At 41.6% G+C, this 23,206-nt stretch overlaps 1 protein-coding gene across 1 annotated transcript in view; it reads right to left on the bottom strand.

Moving 5' to 3' along the window:
* mpped2 (metallophosphoesterase domain containing 2b) overlaps nt 1–22,114 on the bottom strand; it is a 32,850-nt gene extending 10,736 nt beyond the window's left edge. The window contains exons 1-4 of the mRNA XM_058397754.1: nt 21,880–22,114; nt 18,928–19,155; nt 12,998–13,179; nt 7,946–8,171 (exon numbers count right to left, since the gene is read on the bottom strand). Coding sequence (XP_058253737.1) covers nt 7,946–8,171; nt 12,998–13,179; nt 18,928–19,076 — 557 coding nt within the window. The 5' untranslated portion in view covers nt 19,077–19,155; nt 21,880–22,114. The remainder of the gene's footprint in view (nt 1–7,945; nt 8,172–12,997; nt 13,180–18,927; nt 19,156–21,879) is intronic.
* Nucleotides 22,115–23,206: the final 1,092 nt, after the last annotated feature.

Here is a 23,206-nt window from a genome sequence, read left to right on the forward strand (position 1 = left end):
ACAACTCCATATTACATTCATGTGCATGGAAAGGCAGACGTCCCAAAACCTTTGGCAATATAGTGTATCTAGTGTTGCTAATCTGCCACACAAAGCTAGCTATGGAATTGGCGTGTTATTTAATTGTGGTGTAACTAGCTAGCTACAGCTACTAAAGTTTCTTTAAAGAAAAAACTCATCACTTCCTGGTGGTAACTTGCTGGAGGGTGTGTTATAAGACAAAAAAAAAAATTCAAAAAACATTTCCGCTTGAAAATTGATGCATAATTTAAACATATGCAAAAAATATGCAGTGCCATTAATGCTATGCATATATTCTGACCCATTTTTATATATCGAGGGTCATGTGGCCGAAAGGTTCAGTAACATGGGACCTTAAACTTTTTTTTTTTTCTTCCTATGAATGTGTAAATGGTGTGAAATTTGAATAATGTGTGTGTATTCAGATTTTAGTCTCTTTTTTTTATGGAAGGAAAAAAAAAACCCTTTAAGTCTAGCTATAGGCATCATGTAATGGACAGAAGGCAGAAGAGGCCAACGTGATAGCAGAGGAAAGAATGTGTGTGGATGTGATGGATGTGAGAGTAAATAAAGGTGAGCAGCTGCTTTGAGCCCTTGTGCTGTATCTTACAAAATGACTTCTTACTAGACTTTAGGGATATTAAGTTCCTGCCAGAAGAGCAACTGAAGGATCAAAAAACCAGGCGTCGATGTGCCGTGTCAAAAGCGAAGAGAAATCCCTGGTAGAAGGCCAACCTGGTCTTATCTGCTCCTCAACTCAAAATAAATATAAATCCGACCCGAGTCTGTAAAGGTAGCGGCGATGAACAGGAATATGTCCAGGTGGAGCACTGTGCACTATTCATTATATCTATAAATGGCACCATTTCAAAACGACATGTGGCCCAATTATTGATATCAGATTGAAGAACACTCATTTTTTCTTCTAAAAGCCTTCAGACGAAAAGGAAAGAACGCAAACATGGAATCATAAGGAAGAAAGAATGAAGTCAAACCTGTCAGTTGGTGAGCCTTCACAGAGCAATTGTGTGTTTTGGCTACCTCAGCACTTCAGGTTAGTGAACTCTCGCTGACCCAGACACACACACACACACACACACACACACAAATAAGGCTGGACCCTTCAGGTTATTTATGAAACAGAGCAGCAATCTAGAACTTCTACAGCTTCTAGACATCGTCCTCGTCAGCCCCTGCAGCCTCTCCAAGACAAAAAGTTCAGTGAAATATTTATCCAACCTTAACAGAGCGTCGGCGGAAAAGAGAGAGGGAGAGAAAATGAGCGAGAGTAACGAGAGAGAGAACGATAAAGACAGACAGCGTCAAAAGCGATATTGGAGAAGACAAACAGAGACTGGTCACAGGGTCAGTGCGGGGTGAGCAGTAGAGCAAGGGCGCGAGGACACAAAGAGAACAAGAGAGAAAGAAAGAGAGAGGAAATGAGAAGGCTTTGGGATTTCCTGTCTACACCGTTTCTGCACAAGGTTAGTGGTCCCTGTTTCCACAGGACCCAGTGATCTTGTTCATTCTTTAATGGATTATTGAATTTTTTTTTTAAATAAATTTTATTTAACAAACAACATTCATGTGAATCCATTTAATGAGAAGTTTTTCATATCACCAACCACCAACTTTACAAATCAAAACTAACTAACTACATTTGACAAACAACTCCTCCCCCCACCAATCTCCAGTCCATGACTATGAAGTGTCCACTCAACTCTCTTGCAAAAATCCAGACCACAACCACTGAGACCATTTTTCATATGGTATCTTGAAAAAGAGGAAGCTTGCCTTAGTTAAACTCTTGACTTTCTTGGCTATCTGGAACTGTACTTATTGTGTGAGAATATATTTAAGGAGAGTCATTCCTGCTCTAGAAACTGAGGCTGGTGAGGATTTTTTGTAATTCTGTCATTCTAAAAGCCAGGACTGGGAATCATTTAGGAAGCCTGGACTTCTCACTCAAGAAGCCTGGACCTCTTACTCAAGAAGCTTGGACCTTTGAGTTGAGAATCCCAAAGGTCTAAAGTGGTCCTCCAATTCCTGCCTGTCCCATTGGTTTAGAAGTCTGGAGCCGGACCTGTGGGTGTATAAACCTGGGCCAGTCCTATGGCTCTAGAAACCAGGTGTTGGTCCCACAGCTCAGGAAGACAGGGACCCCAACTCAAGAGCCAGGGGTTTGTTGACAAGAGACCAGAGAAACATCGGTCAGTCCCCCTGACTAGAGAAACCCTGATCTGTTCCCCAGATTCTAAAATCCTGGGATAGCCTGGAACAGTCCGCTGAATCTGGGAACTTGGTAAAAAGCTGGGGATAGCCCAGTGTCTCTGGTAAATGTGAAATGTTTGTGAGGAAGGCAAAGTGGCTTCCGGACTTATTTCCATCCCCTCTGGCTGTGATTGACCCCACAGGATTTCCACCAGGTACCCCCTCCTTCCAATTTTTTTTAAAATTATGCTTTAATTTAATCTCAATTTTCAGCAATGACCCTAGTCTCTCTACCAAGTGCTAGAGATCTACAATGATATCCAGCCACAGCAAAAAAAAAATCCAACAATGCAGTATAGTACTACTTGGTTGCCATGCCTAACATAGGCATTCTGTCAGCAGATGGTTTCAGGGTCAGCCCTTACAACCTTTCTGCCAAATGTATTATCCACCTTTAAAAAGGTCCCCAGAAAAGGTCCGATTCGATAGAAAGGCTTCTAGTTACACAGGTAATAATGTATTGCTTGAAAAATAAAGGCCAAGCCCTCACTCATAGGTCTGAAAATAACCAAGGTGATAATACCTGACAAATGACCGTGCAAGGGAGGGGGATGGGAGGTGGACCAGAAGTCTCTTCATAATTCACAGTGCTGAGAACACGAGTCCCAGTGGTCTAGAGAAGACTGAACTGTTCTACACACTATATTTTTGCTGAAAGGTTTACTTTCACATACATCAAGTGTAAATATGGGCTGATAATCGGATCTTGTTCTAGCTTCACAGAAAGAAAAGCTTTGTCTTCTTTCTTTTGGAAAAGCCATATCCAATCTGCTCTGCAGCCACTCAAACGCTGATCAGACCTAATGATGCATAAGCTTTTCCTAATCAGGGCTTGGAACTGCAGCAGAAATGCAGTGCATCCATTTCCCCAAGCCAGACCTTGTCCTTTGCAGTATCAATACCTAAATCACTACTTCACACGATTTACTGTCCAATAAACCTGCGTCGGGTTGCAGGGAAGGAACCTTCAAAAGGGGGATCGTTTATCTGGATACCTGTCAGGCGTGCACACACACACACACACACACACACACACACACACACACACACACACACACACACACACACACACACGCACACGCACACACACACGCACACGGCTCTCGGAATTAAAGCCTAAGCCAGGTATTTGTACAAGGCTGCCTTGGTTAAATTATGCATAATGCCTGCAGCTTATTTAGGCGGCTATTTGGTTTACAGCTATTCAGAATGTGAATTTATAACCTGTTCAGCACAGCTCACGTCTGAGCATCTGCTAGATCACGTCGTACGTAGCCAAAGAATCGATGTAAAGGATGTGAACTCCAGTGTTACCGCTGGGTTCAGAAACCAATAACAATTGTTCAAAAAACAATGACAGCTTCCTAAAGTACCCAGTAGAGCCAATTACTGGCATAGGGACAAAGAGTGATGGATTTGTTCAATTCACACCAGGCAGCGGTCCATCTGAATCCCAAATCAACATCACACAATACAGAACGCTCATTACTAGTGTATGGAGGACGTAGGGACTCGTGAGGATGGTGCTGGGAGCGGGAATAACTGTCGGGGTACTGACAAGTGTTCACGGACGCAGGGTTGCTTAAAATATTAAGTGGCTTGCCGCTCAGCTGTGGTCGTCTATGTGAAGATCATATAAATGAAAATATTCCAAGCAATTATTCATCCATTCATTCCTGCCAGCACAGAGCCGATCCTGGGAACAGTAGTTACCAGGATGGAACGGCATTCCATTTCAAGGAACCCAAAAGTATTAGCACCACAATTCCGACAAGATGCACCTCGCTTCCCGCCGGAGAAAATCGGACAGAAGCTCAAAGCAAGCACGAGTCATTTGTCGTCGATATCCCACGACCCTCGCCGCCACGCTTACCGTAACATCCGCGATTCCAGGGGACAAAGCCATGCTATGGTTTCCATGGCAACACAGACAACCCCTCCCCTCCTCCTCCCGGCCCAAAAATATCTCACTTGTGGCTTTGCTATACAAAGCCTGCACTCGAAGCGAACCAGGGTCACATGACTTGTCTGCTTCTTGTAGAGGATTAGAGTGGGAAAGTCTTTGATTTGCAAATCTCAGTGTAAAGCTGGTTCTTCAGTAGAACCAAATCACAGGGACTGCTCGTGGAAATATAAATGATATAGCTGTAAATCACACACAGTACAACGTTAAGGAGCTTATGCTAGTCCGTGCCATCTTATAAGTCATCTTCTAAGTGCGAGTTGCCTTAAGGGGGGAGGAAAAAAAAAAAAAGAGTGTGGGATATTAAAGATATCTGGAACAACATTGTTTGAATAATCATCAGCCTTGTCTGGGTCAGAAGCAGAGAAAGGTCAGAACCACCATGAAATGAAAGCATGATAAATAATCTTTTTTTTTTTTAAGCAGAGCTTGTGTATCTGTTGGCCCCGCAACACAGACAAGCATCGGCGAGAGAGTCGAGCCTGGCTGAGCTCTTTGTGCCGAGAAGAATGAGGCAGTGGAAATGACCTCGGTGCTTGTTGGGGCCCCGGGGTCAGGAAGGTCAGCACAGCCTGGGTCAGCCCAACGTCTGATCCACAATCCCAACAAAGAGGCAGGATGTTCAGGAACAAAGGCCACTTCCTGCGGGAGAGGCTGGGAAAAAGCACGACCGAAAGAGAACCCCCCCCCCCCCAACCTCTCCCCCCCACCCGCTCCGACCCCACATGGCTGCTTCAGCTTGCTCAGAACCAAGAATCTAATTTCCTCTCAGCGTTCAGAGAGCCAGAGATACTTCGTTTTGTGTGCAAGATCTTCTTGCTTCTTCTCAGCAGTCTCGAATACTGCTCACTGCATGCACTCTCACGGAAAATGTTCAGAAATAACAAATAACAAAATTGTTAAGAGGACAGATGCTATACCAAGTGTATCTGATTGGAGGAACGAAAATCTCAGAGAGGAACCAAAATGATACCTTTCCAAAAAATTTTTTTAAGACTATCCATAAACGTAAACGAATTCTCCAGACAGTTCTATCCCTCATGTCTCCGTGCTCCCATCCTCACTCTTTTCATCCACATCATATTCTCTCACAGCCTTGAGACGTAGTATGAAGCTGAGCCTCAAAAGCCTTATACCTGCTGACAGACAACTGCTTAACTAAAGGATATAGCATTGTGTGTGTGTTTGTGTGTGTGTATGAAAAAGAGAGAGAGAGAGAGAGAGAGAGAGTGTGAGTCCATGCACCATAATTCTGTTCTGTTGAATTAAATTGAATAACTGTGCATCAGCTGAAGGTCTCCACTTTAACCTCAGCTCAGAGAGTCTGTCTCTTCAATAAGCTCTTACAGCAGCCACTGTGAGCTTTGGCACAAACACGTTTCTTCACATTAAAGAATGTTAAAGGATAAGGACCTCGGCTTGTTTTGTTCTTTTTTCTTCTTCTCCTGAGGACAAGTCGTTCAATAAAGGAAATTCCTCAACGGGGTGATCCTTTCACATAGCAGGTTAAAGAAACAGACAAATGACCAACACATTCCTTATACTCTATAAGCTAAAAAGGATTGTAAGGAATGATTATTTATCATGAAAAAATAAATAAAAAATAAGCATGGCTGATAGAATGGAAGCAAAAAAGAAAGCAACATCACTCTTTTCCTCGACAAAGGATCCGCTCCATGATCATAAATAAACACCATTTTTAGGACAAACCCCATGCCGATGTCCATTTTTTCCTTTTTTTTCTTGACTCGAAGCCTAAAATGTTATGTTGCTATGATTTCAGAACAGCTTTGGTTAACTGCTGTTAGTTATAATTATGATTTAAATTATATTATTTAATTATTAGACAAATTATAACTGTTTAAAACGGCACAGCTGCTCAGATCTCTTTCCAGAGAGTGATAGTAGCCTGTTGGGAGCTGATTTTATTCGACTGATGTTTGATTATAACACACTCTAATACACCTCTAATAGAAGACAAAATCCAAAAAACATACAAAGAACCAGAAGAGACACCTTTTTTTTTTTTGCTGTGACCCTGTGTATAGGTAGACTCCGACAGTTACCTGACCACTGTTCCTTATTCGATTTAATAAAAAGATCTATTTCCGTCCACCTGTTCTTTTCTTTCTTTGGTTTTCCTTCTTTAAAGCCTGATCAAGGTCCTTTCTCTCGTGCCTGGCTTGGACTCCCTACAGTTTTTCTTGGCACAGGGACATGGCAACACTGAAACCCTTTGTCTTTATAATACACAACATCGCACCACCTTTCCTTACAACGTTACCTTTTTTTCCCCTCTCCTGATTTTCCTCTTGGCCAGTTCTCACCCACCGGTCAGCTCTTCCCCATCACACGACAGATAATCTCCGAGAGGATGAAGGCTATTACGTGCTTCCTCCGAGACAGGTGAAGGTAGCAAACTGAATATTTCTAAACTGCCGCGTGGCAGAGGGATGAGCTCGCGGAAACGATGGCTGCGGCATCCATCATCAGGATCGGACAACAGCTAGAATCGCGATTTCCGGACGATAGATTTCCACCGTTCTGTCTATTATCCTGTAACTACAAGGTAGTTACAATAATAAAAAATTTTAATATCAGAAAAAGACGAGTGCGAAAGTATGTACACCCCTTAGGACACAGAGAAGAGAGCTTAGTGTGTTAACTGTAGGTTCACGAAACATCTGGGACAATTTCCCCGTCCTTCGTTCTGAACATGTGTGTTCTCTAATAACTGTTAACTGCACCCTTTATAACTTCCTGCAATCTCTCTGGGCAGCTTTAAGGACTTTTTTTTTAAATTCTGATAAATGAAGAAGCATTAAGCCAAGGCGTCTTATCAGAAAATCTCCCAAAAACCAAACTGCAACACAATTAAATACAATAAGATAAAGAGGAAAAGAAAAGACCCTTTGCTTTAAAACCAGCAGAGCAATACTAAATGGCCTTGATGCAAAAAAAAGAAAAAAAAAAACCCAAAACATTAAGCTCCTTGCAGCTCCATTAAAAACGAGTGTGACTGCCCGCTTTATTTTCGACTTACAGGAGCATAGCTGGGAGTCAGCAGAGCATGGCATGGCTTTGCTGGGTCTGACCGTGTCATGGTGAACTTCAGAATAAAAAATAAAAAATAAAAAAAATAAAAAAATTCTGAGTGGAAGTCATTAAAAGTATATGAAAGGCTTTAAAAATGAAAGAAAAAACACCCATTCAAACGCTTATTACATGTGAGAGAAAACACGAAAGCCAAAAGTAAAGAAGCTTTTCAATAGCCACTTAATGGCCAAGGACTTAAAGCTATTGGAACTTCCTCCCTCTCCGTTTAGAGTCCATAATCAGGAAGTCCAAACATAACTCCCACTCGGTTCTTCTGTTAAAATAAGCACTAATTCAATTTCTCCTCTGAGGGACTGAACCAAGGACAAACATCACGTTATTGATGAAGTGCCATAGCTGAAAGGTCTGTCCTTGCCTTTCTCAGAGACAGAAGCGTAAACTATAAAACTGAGGCTTGGGGGGGCGGGGGGATAAAACATGAAAAAAAAAAAGGAATTCAAGATTTAAAAGATCTAGGAATTTAACTAAAGATGAGACTCGGGTTTTGTGTGAATAGTTTGAAGATGCATCCGATTCTGGATATATAAAAGACAACTACATTTTTTTATTCAGATAAAGAGATGCAGAACTCACCACGGGGTCCCGTATATCCTGAAGCCTTTGATCGTGATCTCGGAGTCCTGCAGGTAGATGCAGTTCGTGAGCAGAGACTGAACGTTATCAAAGTCCTCAGGCCGCAGCTTGGACACCGAGGGGAAGCGGTAGTAGTCCTGCTTGACCAGGTCGGCCATGAAGTCCTTGTCGAACGTCAGCTCGTGGTTCCCGGCGATGACCACCTTGTACTCGTAGGGCAGACTTCCTGCGGGTGGAGACGAGAGGCCATTGAAAACCGAGTCAAACCACACGCGATTCCCTGCGTTTCTGCGGTTTATAGACAGGACGTGAAAGGCAGAACTGGGAATTTAGACTCGGATGGAGTCTCAAATCCAGGCACGGAAAAATGAGACGGGTTTAAATAAGGAGGGAAGAGTAGGTTAAATAAGCAGCAGTGTGAACTGCAGAGAGAGACGGGACACAGGAGTAAGGGTTAGGAAAGCAGACTGAATGTCGGGATCAGAACAGAAAGAAAGAAGGAAAGAAAGAAAGATTTTGTAAAATAGAGTAAAATAGAAAAGAAAGCCAAAAAGGTTAGGAGTTCAAGGACACAGAACAAACACAGAAAAAGGGGAAATAATAGGCAAAAATGGAACATGGGAAAAAAAGGAAAAGAAAGAAAAGGGGAAGAAAAAAGGGAAATGCAAAAGAATGCAAAAAAGAGAAAGATATTTTGAAGAGAAAAGAAAAAGAAAAAAAAAGACAAGGTAACAAAAAAAAAAAAAGAACACCAAAAAACTGAAAAAATAAAAAGGAAAATGAACGGGAAAAAAAAGAAAATGAAAAAGGGGAAGAGAAAAACAAAAAGGGATAAACAAAAGAATGCAAATGAACAAGAATGACAAAAAGCACTTTCTTCCCAAGTGTTAAAGGAAATCAGAAAAGTAAAAAATAAACAATGTTGAGGAAAAAAAAATTAATAGTAAGCAAAAAAGGGCGGAAAGTAAAAAAAATAAATAAATAAAAATAAATGGAAAAATAAAATAAATAAATAAATTAAAACAGCAAGAGAATCAAAAGTATAAAAGAGCTGTGAAAAGCAGAAAAATTAATAATTATTTTTAAAAAATAAAAAAGTAAAGAAGCATGAGAAGAAAAGAAGAAAAGAAAAGGAGGCAAGACGGGAAAGCAGAGAGAGAGAGAGAGAGACGAGGGAGACGAGAGACAGAGAGAGAGAGAGACGAGGGAGACGAGAGACAGAGAGAGAGAGAGAGAAAGAGACGAGGGAGACGAGAGACAGAGAGAGACAGAGAGAGACAGAGAGAGACAGAGAGAGACAGAGAGAGAGAGAGACGAGGGAGACGAGAGACAGAGAGAGAGAGAGAGACGAGGGAGGCGAGAGAGAGAGAGACAAGGGAGACGAGAGACAGAGAGAGAGAGAGAGAGAGAGATGAGAGACAGAGAGAGAGAGAGAGACGAGGGAGACGAGGGAGACGAGAGAGAGAGAGACGAGGGAGACGAGAGAGAGAGAGACGAGAGAGAGTGAGACAGAGAGAGAGAGAGAGAGAGAGAGAGACGAGGGAGACGAGAGACAGAGAGAGATGAGTGAGAGAGAGAGAGAGAGAGAGAGAGAGAGACGAGAGACAGAGAGAGATGAGAGAGAGAGAGAGAGAGACGAGGGAGACGAGAGACAGAGAGAGATGAGAGAGAGAGATGAGAGAGAGAGAGAGAGAGAGAGAGAGAGAGAGAGCGATGAGAAGAAAGCGAGTCGTTCCAGCAGCAGTGTGTAGAGTCACTGAGGGTCTGGTACAAGTTAAATATGGCATTTTAATTAGAAGAGCAAAGCGGCCATATGGCAGGCAGGTAGTGAGGACGCTACATGAATTGTGAAATCGACGTGTGGGTTTGTAAACGCTGACGCGGCAAAATCCTCCGAGCCGAGCCGCGGGAGACGGGAGAACACGGGAGTTTCCATTCACAACTCTCATACGGTACAGATGTATAGAGGATGTGAACACAGGGGAACCAGGAAGGCTCCGGTGCTCAGGGTTCAGGTTACGGCGTGGCTCGGTGCTCAGTGCTCGCACGGGTGAACTGCATGAGCAACGTTTTCTCGTGTTCTCTCTAGTGTTCTTCTTCCTCCTGATATTTTCGGCGCACGCTCTGTTCCGATCTCATCCTGATATACGCCGAAATTTAGCACCGTTAGTTCATTAAGCTAACATCACACAGCATCACGTGGTATCAGATGTTAGCATCAGGGAGTAAACGAGGGTGCCATCGACCCGACACCAGAGAGGTATCGATTGAGCCTCGAGGCGAGTGATGATCGTATCAGGAAACGCCGGTGGAAACTCTTCCTCCAGGATTCTGTGGAGTTTTCTGGTGATTTTTTTTGTTTTTGGAAAACTAAAAACTACTTGAATTGATTAAATAAGTAGAGGATTGTTCTTTTAAAACTCCTGCTGGTGAACACACACACACACACACACACTAAAGTTTGACTTGAAGCGGGTTTGGGCTAAATGAGTGTGGTGCTGATGATGTCACACTCGAAGAGTCTCAGGAAAATCAGTCGGAAATCGACAGGAATGTAAGATAATAATAATACTAATAATAATAAGGCAAGCTCTTCCGTATAGATCACAGTTTGCATGGTTTTATGTTAAATTCCACAATCTGCAGCTTTAAGGTGTGTGTGTGCTGTATTAGTGTGTGTGTGCGCTGTATTAGTGTGTGTGTGCCCTGTATCACAGTGTGTGCGCGCTGTATCACTGCATCTGTGTATCAGTGTGTATATATGTCTATGTATATATATATACACATATATATTGTATCTATGTGTGTGCATGTATATATCAGCGTGTGTGTGTGTGTATTGTATCAGTGTGTGTGTGTGTGTGTATTGTATCAGTGTGTGTGTGTGTGTGTATGTATTGTATCAGTGTGTGTGTGTGTATTGTATCAGTGTGTGTGTGTGTGTATTGTGGTGTGTGTATGTATTGTATCAGTGTGTGTGTTGTATCGTGGTGTGTGTGTGTGTGTATGTGTATGTATTGTATCAGTGTGTGTGTGTGTGTATTGTGGTGTGTGTATGTATTGTATCAGTGTGTGTGTTGTATCGTGGTGTGTGTGTGTGTGTATGTGTATGTATTGTATCAGTGTGTGTGTGTTGTATTGTGGTGTGTGTATGTATTGTATCAGTGTGTGTGTGTTGTATCGTGGTGTGTGTGTGTGTCTGTGTGTGTGTGTGTGTGTGTGTACGTATTGTATCAGTATGTGTGTGTATATGTATTGTATCAGTGTGTGTGTGTGTATGTATTGTATCAGTGTGTGTGTGTGTGTGTGTGTGTATGTGTACGTATTGTATCAGTATGTGTGTGTATATGTATTGTATCAGTGTGTGTGTGTGTATTGTATCAGTGTGTGTGTGTGTATTGTATCAGTGTGTGTGTGTGTATTGTATCAGTGTGTGTGTGTGTATTGTATCAGTGTGTGTGTGTGTGTGTGTATTGTATCAGTGTGTGTGTGTGTGTATTGTATCAGTGTGTGTGTGTGTGTGTGTGTGTGTGTGTGTATGTGTACGTATTGTATCAGTATGTGTGTGTATATGTATTGTATCAGTGTGTGTGTGTGTGTGTGTGTGTGTATGTATTGTATCAGTGTGTGTGTGTGTATGTATTGTATCAGTGTGTGTGTGTGTGTGTGTATGTGTACGTATTGTATCAGTATGTGTGTGTATATGTATTGTATCAGTGTGTGTGTGTATGTGTACGTATTGTATCAGTATGTGTGTGTATATGTATTGTATCAGTGTGTGTGTGTGTGTATGTGTATGTATTGTATCAGTGTGTGTGTGTGTGTATGTATTGTATCAGTGTGTGTGTGTGTGTACGTATTGTATCAGTGTGTGTGTGTGTGTACGTATTGTATCAGTGTGTGTGTGTGTGTGTGTACGTATTGTATCAGTATGTGTGTGTATATGTATTGTATCAGTGTGTGTGTGTGTGTATGTGTACGTATTGTATCAGTATGTGTGTGTATGTGTATGTATTGTATCAGTGTGTGTGTGTGTGTGTGTGTGTATGTGTACGTATTGTATCAGTATGTGTGTGTATATGTATTGTATCAGTGTGTGTGTGTGTGTATGTGTACGTATTGTATCAGTGTGTGTGTGTTGTATCGTGGTGTGTGTGTGTATGTGTATGTATTGTATCAGTGTGTGTGTGTGTGTGTATGTATTGTATCAGTGTGTGTGTGTGTGTATGTATTGTATCAGTGTGTGTGTGTGTGTGTATGTATTGTATCAGTGTGTGTGTGTGTGTGTGTATGTATTGTATCAGTGTGTGTGTGTGTATGTGTATGTATTGTATCAGTGTGTGTGTGTGTGTGTATGTGTATGTATTGTATCAGTGTGTGTATGTATTGTATCAGTGTGTGTGTGTGTGTGTGTATGTATTGTATCAGTGTGTGTGTGTGTGTGTGTGTATGTATTGTATCAGTGTGTGTGTGTGTGTGTGTGTATGTATTGTATCAGTGTGTGTGTGTGTTGTATTGTGGTGTGTGTATGTATTGTATCAGTGTGTGTGTGTTGTATCGTGGTGTGTGTGTGTGTGTGTGTATGTATTGTATCAGTGTGTGTGTGTATGTGTATGTATGTATTGTATCAGTGTGTGTGTGTTGTATCGTGGTGTGTGTGTGTGTATGTATTGTATCAGTGTGTGTGTATGTGTATGTATGTATTGTATCAGTGTGTGTGTGTTGTATCGTGGTGTGTGTGTGTGTATTGTATCAGTGTGTGTGTGTTGTATTGTGGTGTGTGTATGTATTGTATCAGTGTGTGTGTGTGTATGTGTATGTGTATGTATTGTATCAGTGTGTGTGTGTTGTATCGTGGTGTGTGTGTGTGTGTGTGTGTATGTATTGTATCAGTGTGTGTGTGTGTGTGTGTATGTATTGTATCAGTGTGTGTGTGTTGTATCGTGGTGTGTGTGTGTGTGTATGTGTATGTATTGTATCAGTGTGTGTGTGTTGTATCATGGTGTGTGTGTGTAGCTCAGTGAACAGCAGTAGAGGTCAGCAGGTCCTCACCTAACCAGTCGTTAAATTTCTTCACCTCAGACGGGAGGCCGAGTTCAGTGAAGTCCCCGGTGTGGAGCAGCACGTCGCCGTACGGCATCTGGATCCCATCTGTCCTCGAGTGTGTGTCCGAGACGCAGACGAAGCGTGTGTGACCTGCTGGTTTAGGGGCATCGTACGGAATGGGTTCCACCCTGCAGCAGAAACAGAGAGTGAATCTCACTACCACCTCATCTTCATCATCATCATCATCATCATCATCAATCTAATACATTTCCTTACAACAATAAATCACAGAGCCTTAAATTACAGTGTACAGGATTATCACAGTGTTTAGTCAGACTCGCACTTCCTTTATCCATGCACAGTGACAGACAGACAGACAGACAGACAGACAGACAGACAGACAGACAGACAGACAGACAGATCATACAGTTGTTGATTTCAGCTCATAATTGTGAAGTAATTATTTCAGGTTTCTACGCGGCTGCATGGTGACCCGCACCCTCCCCAGGACAGTTCACATAAAATCGCTCGCCATCGTCCGTCGATCTGGACACCTGGAGGACGGAGAGGTTTCTGCTCAGACCTGCTCCCTGCTGCATCCTGCTTTTCAGCGAAGTACGTGAAGAACGGCACCAGTATACGCTCACGTGCGGATTCGAACCTCAACCACCGAAACCTGCAGCTTTTTACCGACACAAAGACTCTGACTCTAGCTGTGAGGGACACGTGCAGTATAACGTGATGTGCTTTCAGGAATGTTCACGGTGAAGGAATCTTAGAAGAAGACCTGCCTCTGAGCTGAAACACACAAACACCACAAAAAGCACTGGGCTTCCTGGACTGTGTGAAAGTGCTTTTTTTCTCCTTTCAACACATGAATGGACTTTTTATTTTTTTTAAAGTAGTAAAGGAGAGGTAGTGCGGGAAAAGCGAACAGGAAATGGCCGACATCACGGCAAAGGAAACTCGGGAAGACTCGGCCACTCGATCCCAATAAAGCAACACGGAAAATCTGTGACGAACAAAACCACCGCTACGACTCTTCACAATCTCTTTCACCTGTCAATCACAGTGACACTAGCCAATCGGATGCACCTGTGAGCTCAAGTATGCGAAAGATGGCAGACAGCAATTCCCTCACGTCCATACAGCGACCTGCAGCGCCTGCTTCTTTAACGGGAGCCGCCCACTTCTGGTGACATGAGTGACCGTGACATAGATGTGAGCATGTCCACTTCATGAGAACTTCAGAGCTTGGGCGATCCGCAGCAAAGATCACTCCTTAATCTCCTACGACACGACGCAGATACCTGCTGCTATTACTATGGCAACCAGGACTAGGACTTACCGACTTTACGGTACGTCGATGAGCGTCCAGCTTCAGCCATCGTCCTGGTCAGTTGCTAGCTGTTGTAGGATAGGGGAGATGTGGCTGATGGGTGGGGATTCATCAGGTGATCAACACCATCAAGCTGTTGTAACTGGTGCTGCCACCAAGCAGCTCCTGACCCTTCAATCACGCACCTTCTTTTTAAAAGTGTTTGCTTTAAGATCAGATTTAAAAGCTTCTTCAATATCACAGCGATTATATATATTATATATATATTATATTATATTATATTATATTATATTATATTATATTATATATTATATTATATTATATTATATTATATTATATTATATTATATTATATTATATTATATTATATTATATATATATATATATATATATATATATATATATTTAATGTGCCGCAGCATTTATTCCATTCATGTTAACAGGAATTTAAAATATTTTTAATCCCCCCCCCAAATAAGTTCAAAAGAACAAAACACATCAATTATTATTATTATTATTATTATTATTATTATTATTATTATTATTATTATAGCGAAATACATCGAGGCTTACGTTTCATAGCACTATCATGTGGAATCAGTGGAAATTTTTTTTTGGTCCCTAAAAAATAAACAGGTTAAAAAAAATAAATAAATAAATAAAAAATTGTTAGAAACAATGCTCTCTGTGTCGTGTCTTCATTCCATGTAATATTACTCTCCAGGAGACGCCTGTGGAGGACTTTGATCGAAGAGTTTCTGAGGTCCACACACACACACACGCAAACAAAGCAGACTCTATTAACGAATGAAAACAGGGAAAACAGGATATTCACACGAGTCAGTGGGCCTGGAGGAAACCGGCTCCGTTTTATTTCTGTAGCGCTTCTCTCCGTATCGGCCAAAAGCATCGAGCGACCGACCAGAAAAAGAAGAAGAAGAGAACATGAAGACGATTCACCAGAGACGAAAAACAAGCACAGATATGTATTTAAAACAAAACAAAAACACCACTCACACACACACTCACACACACACACACGAGTATCCATACAACCGAGAGACAAAACAGCATCAAGACACGACGCCAAATCCAATTATCATCACTAATAGTCCAAAATTAGGGCAAAGTAGTGGAGTAAAAAGTCTAACAGCCCTGCTGGGATCGATTAATGCACCAGAGGCTTTGAAAAACACCAAAAAAAACAAAAACAGAGGGGACAAAAGAAAAGTCTGAATGTGGCTCGTGGTCTATTTTGAAAGATTTTGAGATCACAAATCCATCTCTGCACTTTTCTACGGAACGTTCATCAAGCCAGAAACGACGTAATAATCATATAGTCTGTAGTCGAGTAATTCATACACGTTTACAGTCAATGCATTTTCCCTCCATCTTGCTGCATGAGGTGCACAGAGGGGGGAAAATAAATAATTAAATAAATAATTAAATAAATAATTAAATAAATAAATAATTAAATAAATAATTAAATAAATAAATAAATAAATAAATCCGAATGAATTGCATCCATTGCTGGGCAAGCTGCTATATATAAAACACTCGCTCTGAACAAAACTCAGAAAAATAGGGGTGCACCAAAAAATAAATAAATAAATAAATCGGGGGGCTTCAGTGCAGTAGCGTTCATATTCAGATACACTAAAGCCACGATAGGAGACGTATCCCGATACTACAGGACGATAACGAAACATAAAACATTACGAACGTTATTACCATGGCAACCAGAAGTAGTATTTTGTGCGTTTATGCTAAAAATTCCAAGGAGAAGAAGATGTGCACTTAAAGAAGTGAACGAGTGTGGAATTTCGGATGCTTCGTGACCTCAACATGTGCAGCTTTGCTTAGGTAGGGGGGACGAGGGGCGGGGCTACCTGGCACTGACACGGGACGGGGAAGGGGGGAAGAAAAAAAAAATCAAGATGGCCGATGACACTCCGGTGCACGGAACGTCTTAGAAATATCTTTAAAAATTTCAAGAATTTGAGCGGTGTCACGTTATACGTCATTCACCCGTCGTCCGGGAAACGGCTTAAATTTCTTTAGTGTTGTCTGTTTGAGGCGATACGACCCTTCTAACCTTCATACACCAGACACTAGAGTGCACGGTGTTTAGTGTGTAGTACGTCAATTGGGACGCAGCTCTTGAAGACTTCTTCAAAATGAATCGTCCGTGAAAAAGAATCGTCCATCTTTTTGTTTTGTTTCCCCCCCCCAACCACATGCCTCATTGAGTCATCTTTCTGCCTCGGAAAATTATCCATCGTCATGGCGATCGGGATCAGGAAATAACGACCGCTCGAAGAATCGAGTATCGGATACGTCCTAGGTACGAACGACGCGGCTTTATCTGCGTACTCTCTGTATACTGGAGCCAATTAGAAGGAGGGGAAAAAAAGAGAGAGCCGTCAATCAAAAGTGCACAATAAACCCTAATCACGCGATGGCGCTCGCTGATTAAATGCCCGCTGCCGTGACGGACGTTCATTAAAGCCGCACATTACATGTGAGAAAAAATGGTGAGGGATAAACAAATTCAAACTCAAGTGTCTTTAACACGGAAAGAAATCTACACTTACTGACACTCCCAGAATCCTGAATGAGTTTCTGTTCACTACACATGCGCACTACATAGGGGAGGACATGCTACTGCTACGTAGTGCTGACCGCTTGAGATTACAAAATACACAAATGTTTATAAAGACTTATGAGACACATTTACTTCTCGTAATCAGAGAGGTTTGCTCTGATCCAGACGGTCAGTAGAGCATCGTCAGCAGTCGATAGGCTCGGGCGCAGAAAAAGCCGAGCTCTGCCCCTCGGGTCAAAGAGGCATTGTTAAACGGCTAATCAACTGAACTAACCTTTGACCCCTCTCCTGGTTAATAAGTACAGGAACATGATGGCAGCCTGTGTGCGAAGCCACATGTCCGGATGTCTTCATCAGCGTTAACCTCGCAGCCTGACATCACACACGGAGCTCACGACACTCAGACTTTTACAAAGTGCTCAGGATATTTTTATTTCATGTGTGTGTGTGTGTGTGTGTGTGTGTGTGTGTCTGTGTTAAAAGATTTTTTAAAGACTGCAAGCGGCGCACAAGACGTGGCGAGGTTCTACGACTCGCCTGGTAATTTTATTCGCTATGCATTATTCAAGAACGTCCATGTGCCAGTTTTCGGTTTCCAAAATCCCCAGCCGTTCTCCTTATTTAAGATTCTATCGATGTGAAATACAAATAAGTAATAATTCCACTTCTCTCAATGTGTCCTCGGTGGACGGCTTTATAATTGGTAAGAAGGCTTAGACGATTATCCTTATGCTGCTTCCTAAAACAGGACAGTGTGGGGAGAAAACAACAACAACAACAACAACGTGGCCAAATATCCTAACTTGAAATCAGGATTTTGCGAACGCAGAAACGGAAACAAACTCGAGCAAACTCTGTGATGTGACGTCTACGGATTCACGCAACCAGCCAAAGCCTTCGTCTTTTCCTTTTAACAAAACAAAAAATGCAGTGCTCTGGGCCGCAACAATCAATCCAAATAAATAAATAAATAGATAAATCTCTGAAATCCTGGAGAGACTGAATAACACCGGAGCAGTGAAGCTATCTGAACACGTTCACGCTGACAATACCGTCCTTGTTTTTAAATACGGTATAAGAAATAAAACACTTGAACACGGTGAACTTCAGGATGGTGGCCTTGCTGCTGATTATTTTCCAATCCAACGTTCTTTTAATCCTCTTCTTCCACCGCAGCCCTCCACCAGTGACCGGTCTGTTCTATTCGTTAACAAACAAGGTTATTTTGTTTTATTATTCGAAAATCCATTTTTATCCCATTGTGTTATCACTTATGATATCAAGAAGACCAAAAGAAGGGGGAAAAAATCGTAGCTTGTCACGTTCCAATCATTTCTTGAGTCAGAGAACAAAGAAGAAAACGAAAAGAAAAAAAAAAAAGAGTGCTGAAACTGGAGACTCCTTCCATGAATTCTAAATAACCGGCTTTACACTTCTTATTTCCTTCCTGTTTCTGTGCAACCTGTGACTAACAGCTGGAAAGTGAATCAACACCTTCTGACCGATCAGAGTGGACATTTCTCCAGCGCTGCAGTATTTGGTGAATATTTAAAATTAATATTATTGTGTTCGTTGTTGAGAAAACCTGTTTGAGTGGCATTTGTGTGGTTTTTACACCCGACTCAGAAGTTATTCAACATTCAACACCGCACTTCATTAAAAAGACAGCTACAGATATTTTTGGCTCACCTTTTTTCTAATGTTCCACATATTTACTTGGTATGAAAATAATAAAATAAAAAAAAAATAAAAAAAAAAACTCTTAAATATTTAAGCCCCCCCCACCCCCAAAAAAAACCCATTAACAGCCCCTCCCCCACATTCCCATTTACATTTACAACAATACCACGCCCTCAGGCCACCTGGAGCAGCACACGTCCTAAATAGCTGCCAGATGTCCGCCGCTAGAGCGCTGATCAATCGGATCGATCAGGTCAATGAGACAAGCGTGAAGCGACCGCGAGGCCAGAAACAGGAAGTGACATTCACTCACATGTGCACATGAGGAGGCTGGAAGCGGCTCTGGTTGATGTTGTAGTGTGTGAAGGCCTGCGTTGGGTTCGAGCTGTACTCGTCTACCGTGATGGTCACCTTCGAGTGGGAGGAGCCTCGGCGCGCCATTACGCCGCTTCCTGGGGTCATGGGCAGGTCAGCGGGGGGCAACAGGATCAACGCGCCACGCAGCGGGCATCACTCAACGCCCGCCGCCCAAAATCCGCAACTGAGAGAGAGGGTGAGAGAGGATGATCAGAGATGGAGGGGGCAAATCATCAACAACCCTTGCTAATAAAATCCAGCAAACAAATGCATTTGAAAACAAGAGTATTTTTTGATCACTTCCTTTTCCATAAAAACAAACAAAAAAATAATCCATTACTAAATGTTGTGTTCTCTCTGCGTCCCCTGGTTTCCTCCTGCTCCCAAAAACATACTAGAGGGTTGAATCTGTGCCTTGAGATTCCCTCTAATCGTGTGAGAGAGCGCATGATCATCTACGTGAACAATGCCGTACACACTCAGCGTTCCAGGGACAGGCTTTGGATCCGCCGTGGCACTGACCGGGGTAATTAGTGTGGTCTATTGAAGCCTATTTTTACCCTAAATGCCATGCATTATAACACAAACACACGCACACACACACGTTATGTGCAACATCAAAACAAAAATTGTTTATAAAAAAAAAAGAAGAAGAAAAGTCACCCCCCCACCCCCCAAACATACACACACATACATACATACACACACATGCATACATACACATACATACATACACACACATGCATACATACACACACATGCATACATACACACATACACATACATACACACACACACACACACACACACACACACACACACATACAAGATGAGGATTTAGCATTTAACACAGAAGGGAAATATTTTTACCCACGTCGTGGCATTTGTTCCTGAAGATAAAAACAATGCATAAGCTTCCTGAACAGCAGACTGGTGGTCCTTAAGGTCTAATTATACACCTTAAAAGAAAACTCCACCCGGAAAAACACGTTAAATACGTTCAGGCTGAAATATCTGGAGTGTTTTAAACGATTACGGTGCTAACTAGATGGCTGGTAATGCTTTTTTAAAGATTGATTTTTTTTCACAGGTTCCTTCAAGCTGGATTTATTTTCACTATATTCACTTTTCCATGTAGAGGATGAATACAAGTACAAAAAAAAACCGTGTTTGCTTTTTATCCCAACGGTGAGCGAATGGTACGGTTTAGTTCTCTTAGGTTTATAAGGTAAATATTGATAATGATGATGTGCAAACATGTCACGGACACATACAGACACTTAACGCATGCGCGCACACACACACACACACACACACACATACACACACACACAGCTTATATCACTCATTTATTAGTAATTGTTCCATTCAAATATATACATATAAAATACACCTTAAACCTGTTTTCTCTCACAGCTTCTGCACACTATAAGGATAAATCCGCCCTGAACACCCTGCATGCTGACCTAATATCTATTCTACATCAATACACGATCATCAACAACGTCCAGAACGTACTTAATACTTCAACTCAGACTATATATTTTCATCATAACAATTCCCTGCACTGTTATTCGACTCCTGAGGACACTAACGAATGTGTGATTTAGCCTTAATTTCATTTCTATGTATAGAAAGCGATTCCTTAGCTTTCTCTAACTTCTAGCCTGAATCCTGCACACCTCTACACGATGTTCTACCATTCCGAGTCCAACATGTACATTATTCTGTGGTGGATTTTTTTATTCATATGAGTTTTAATTAGGACCAAAAAAAAAAAAAAGAAAAAAACATCTATTGTTTATCATTTTTTCCCCACCTACTGAACATAGTTTGTAACTGATATAAGCGTAAAACAACTAAGCAATAATAATAAAATATATATATATATCATTTCAACCAGCTAGAATCACTAAAATCTCACCATAATATTTAGTATTTTAAGGTTTAACTTTTAAGGACCAATTTTTTTGTATCTTTAGTTAGCTTTCAGAGGAACACAGATACACGACATGTTAAAGACATACCCTACACGTACAAAAGATTTCAGTTACAAGGAAAATGTAGGCTTTTTTAATGTTTTATATATTTATTTATATCTATATTTATAAATATATCTGTACAGTGTATAATGAATCCCAATTACAGAGACAGCGCTCCAGTAAACCCATACAGCCCTAGTTGACCTAATTTAGCTTCCAGGTCATTCGTTCTGAAGGAAATCGTCCACACAGGCGATTAGCCACAAGGCCGAGAACCCAACCTTTCCGCCCCAAACTTGAACTTTGACCCCGGTGACCACTGCACAGGGATCATTTGAGCAGAATAAACAGAGGGGAAAAAAAAGATCGATTTATTTGAAGCCGGACGGAGGTAAAACTCGAAGCCCCGGACTCCATAATTATGAAGCGCGACTGTGAGTCTGGCCTCCGAAGACCTCGGTGAAGGAACAGAAAAAGCTGCCCTCGAAGGTGCACCAAGGTCGCAAAATATGTCAACATGGTCAGAAACGAAAGCAAAGACACATCTTAAATCCAACATTAGACGAAGGTTTGCCTACGTTTCGGCTCGAGGGGAAGAGAAGCAAAAAATCAGCCAATGAGCTCCATGGCGCTATTAAAGCTATTAAATGATTCCCGCTCTTTCCTCATTCGGTATTTTATGTAAAGAAGCACGAGCGATGCTGAATGCACGAATACACGCGCGCGATCAACTGGAAAGGTTTCCTACAAAACCGACAAACAAACAAAAAAAGAGGAAAAGAAAAACGACAGAAAAGCTCAGTGATCTTTTCTTCCTGGAGCATGACGAGCAGAGCAGCCACCTCTAACCCGCCGCTTTGTGCCTCCGCTTTCTTTTCTTTTTCCCCCCCCACACACACACACACACGAAACCGTTCGAGTATTACCTTTTTCCCCCGTCAGCTCCAAACGCGCGAGGCTCGTCCGCTAAAGTGTCCGAGACGGCTGTAATCGGATAATCGGAGATTTGGGAGCCGTGCAGAGGTGGAGGTCGAGGCGAGCAGGGCAGAACCTTCGACCCCGAGGCTCCTCCGGCTGAAATGCGACAGACAGACGAGGAAGGAGGGAGACGGAGCAGGAGCCTGGGTTATGGAAGGCCTAAAGGGCCAAAAGAGCACAGGAGCTGTGTCCAACCCGGTTGATTTTCATACACTGCTAAACCATGCCATTAACCGAGGAGTTGAACCAGTGTGGATGGCCAAAAGGGACAATACTTTCAGAAACACAAATGTTTGTTGTAAAGTTCGGCTGAAACGAACGGTGAAGATTAGGAAATCTCTACGCTGCCATGCATGAATATATATATATATATATATATATATATATATATATATATATATATATATATATATATTCTTAAGTGAAAATCTAAGGTTACTAAAAAAAAAAATTGCATTGTGACATTATTACAATTGCATGTTATGGGGGGAAAATAAATCCCATTATCGAAAATGATGTTAGAAATTACATTAGATATCATCAATATGAGGAAAAAGTCAGGTTATTGCATGAAAAATATTGCTTTATTGTGAGAAAAACATCTTGTTATTACGAGCAAATCATCTTGTTATTACGAGACAAACCATGATTGTGATGTTATGCTCATAAAACCGTAATAACATGATCTTTCCTTCAATATTTTCCACATACCATATTATTTTCATGTAATAATGTGACGTTATTCTAATTTACAACGAGCCATCTCAGCACAGAGCTTCTGCAGAAGACTTCCTCTGTAAGATCTATCGCAAAAAAATATATAGCTGCAACGTAAACACTACAAAATGTCTCATATGTACACGTCATCATGATTAGGACAAGAGAACGCCTCTTAATGGATTTCATAGAGCTAGAAATGTGGACAAGGGGAATCATGAATGGATTCAAATCTGTTGCTATTCATGATACAGTGCTGTCTTCTGTGAAGAGATGTTGGTCTGATTTATGACGATTTATGGAAGGAGTCTCCAGTGTCGGTGCTGTCTTGTTTTCTGTCATTATTCTTCAGGACAGAGAACATTTCATTCTCTGGTTTCTCGCCAACATGACTAGTGTTTTATGGACGTAGTAGTTAGTTTTATTTTAGTAGTTTTATGGACATCCTACAATATTAAATGTAACTTGAAATAGATATAAGAACTGAGGGCAAGAAGCCTTTATTATGGCCACACACACACTACAGCACAGTGGAGTGCTTTTCTTCATATATCCCAG

The sequence above is a fragment of the Hemibagrus wyckioides genome, linkage group LG08 (genome assembly GCF_019097595.1).
Source record: "Hemibagrus wyckioides isolate EC202008001 linkage group LG08, SWU_Hwy_1.0, whole genome shotgun sequence".
NCBI classification, from domain to species: domain Eukaryota; kingdom Metazoa; phylum Chordata; class Actinopteri; order Siluriformes; family Bagridae; genus Hemibagrus; species Hemibagrus wyckioides.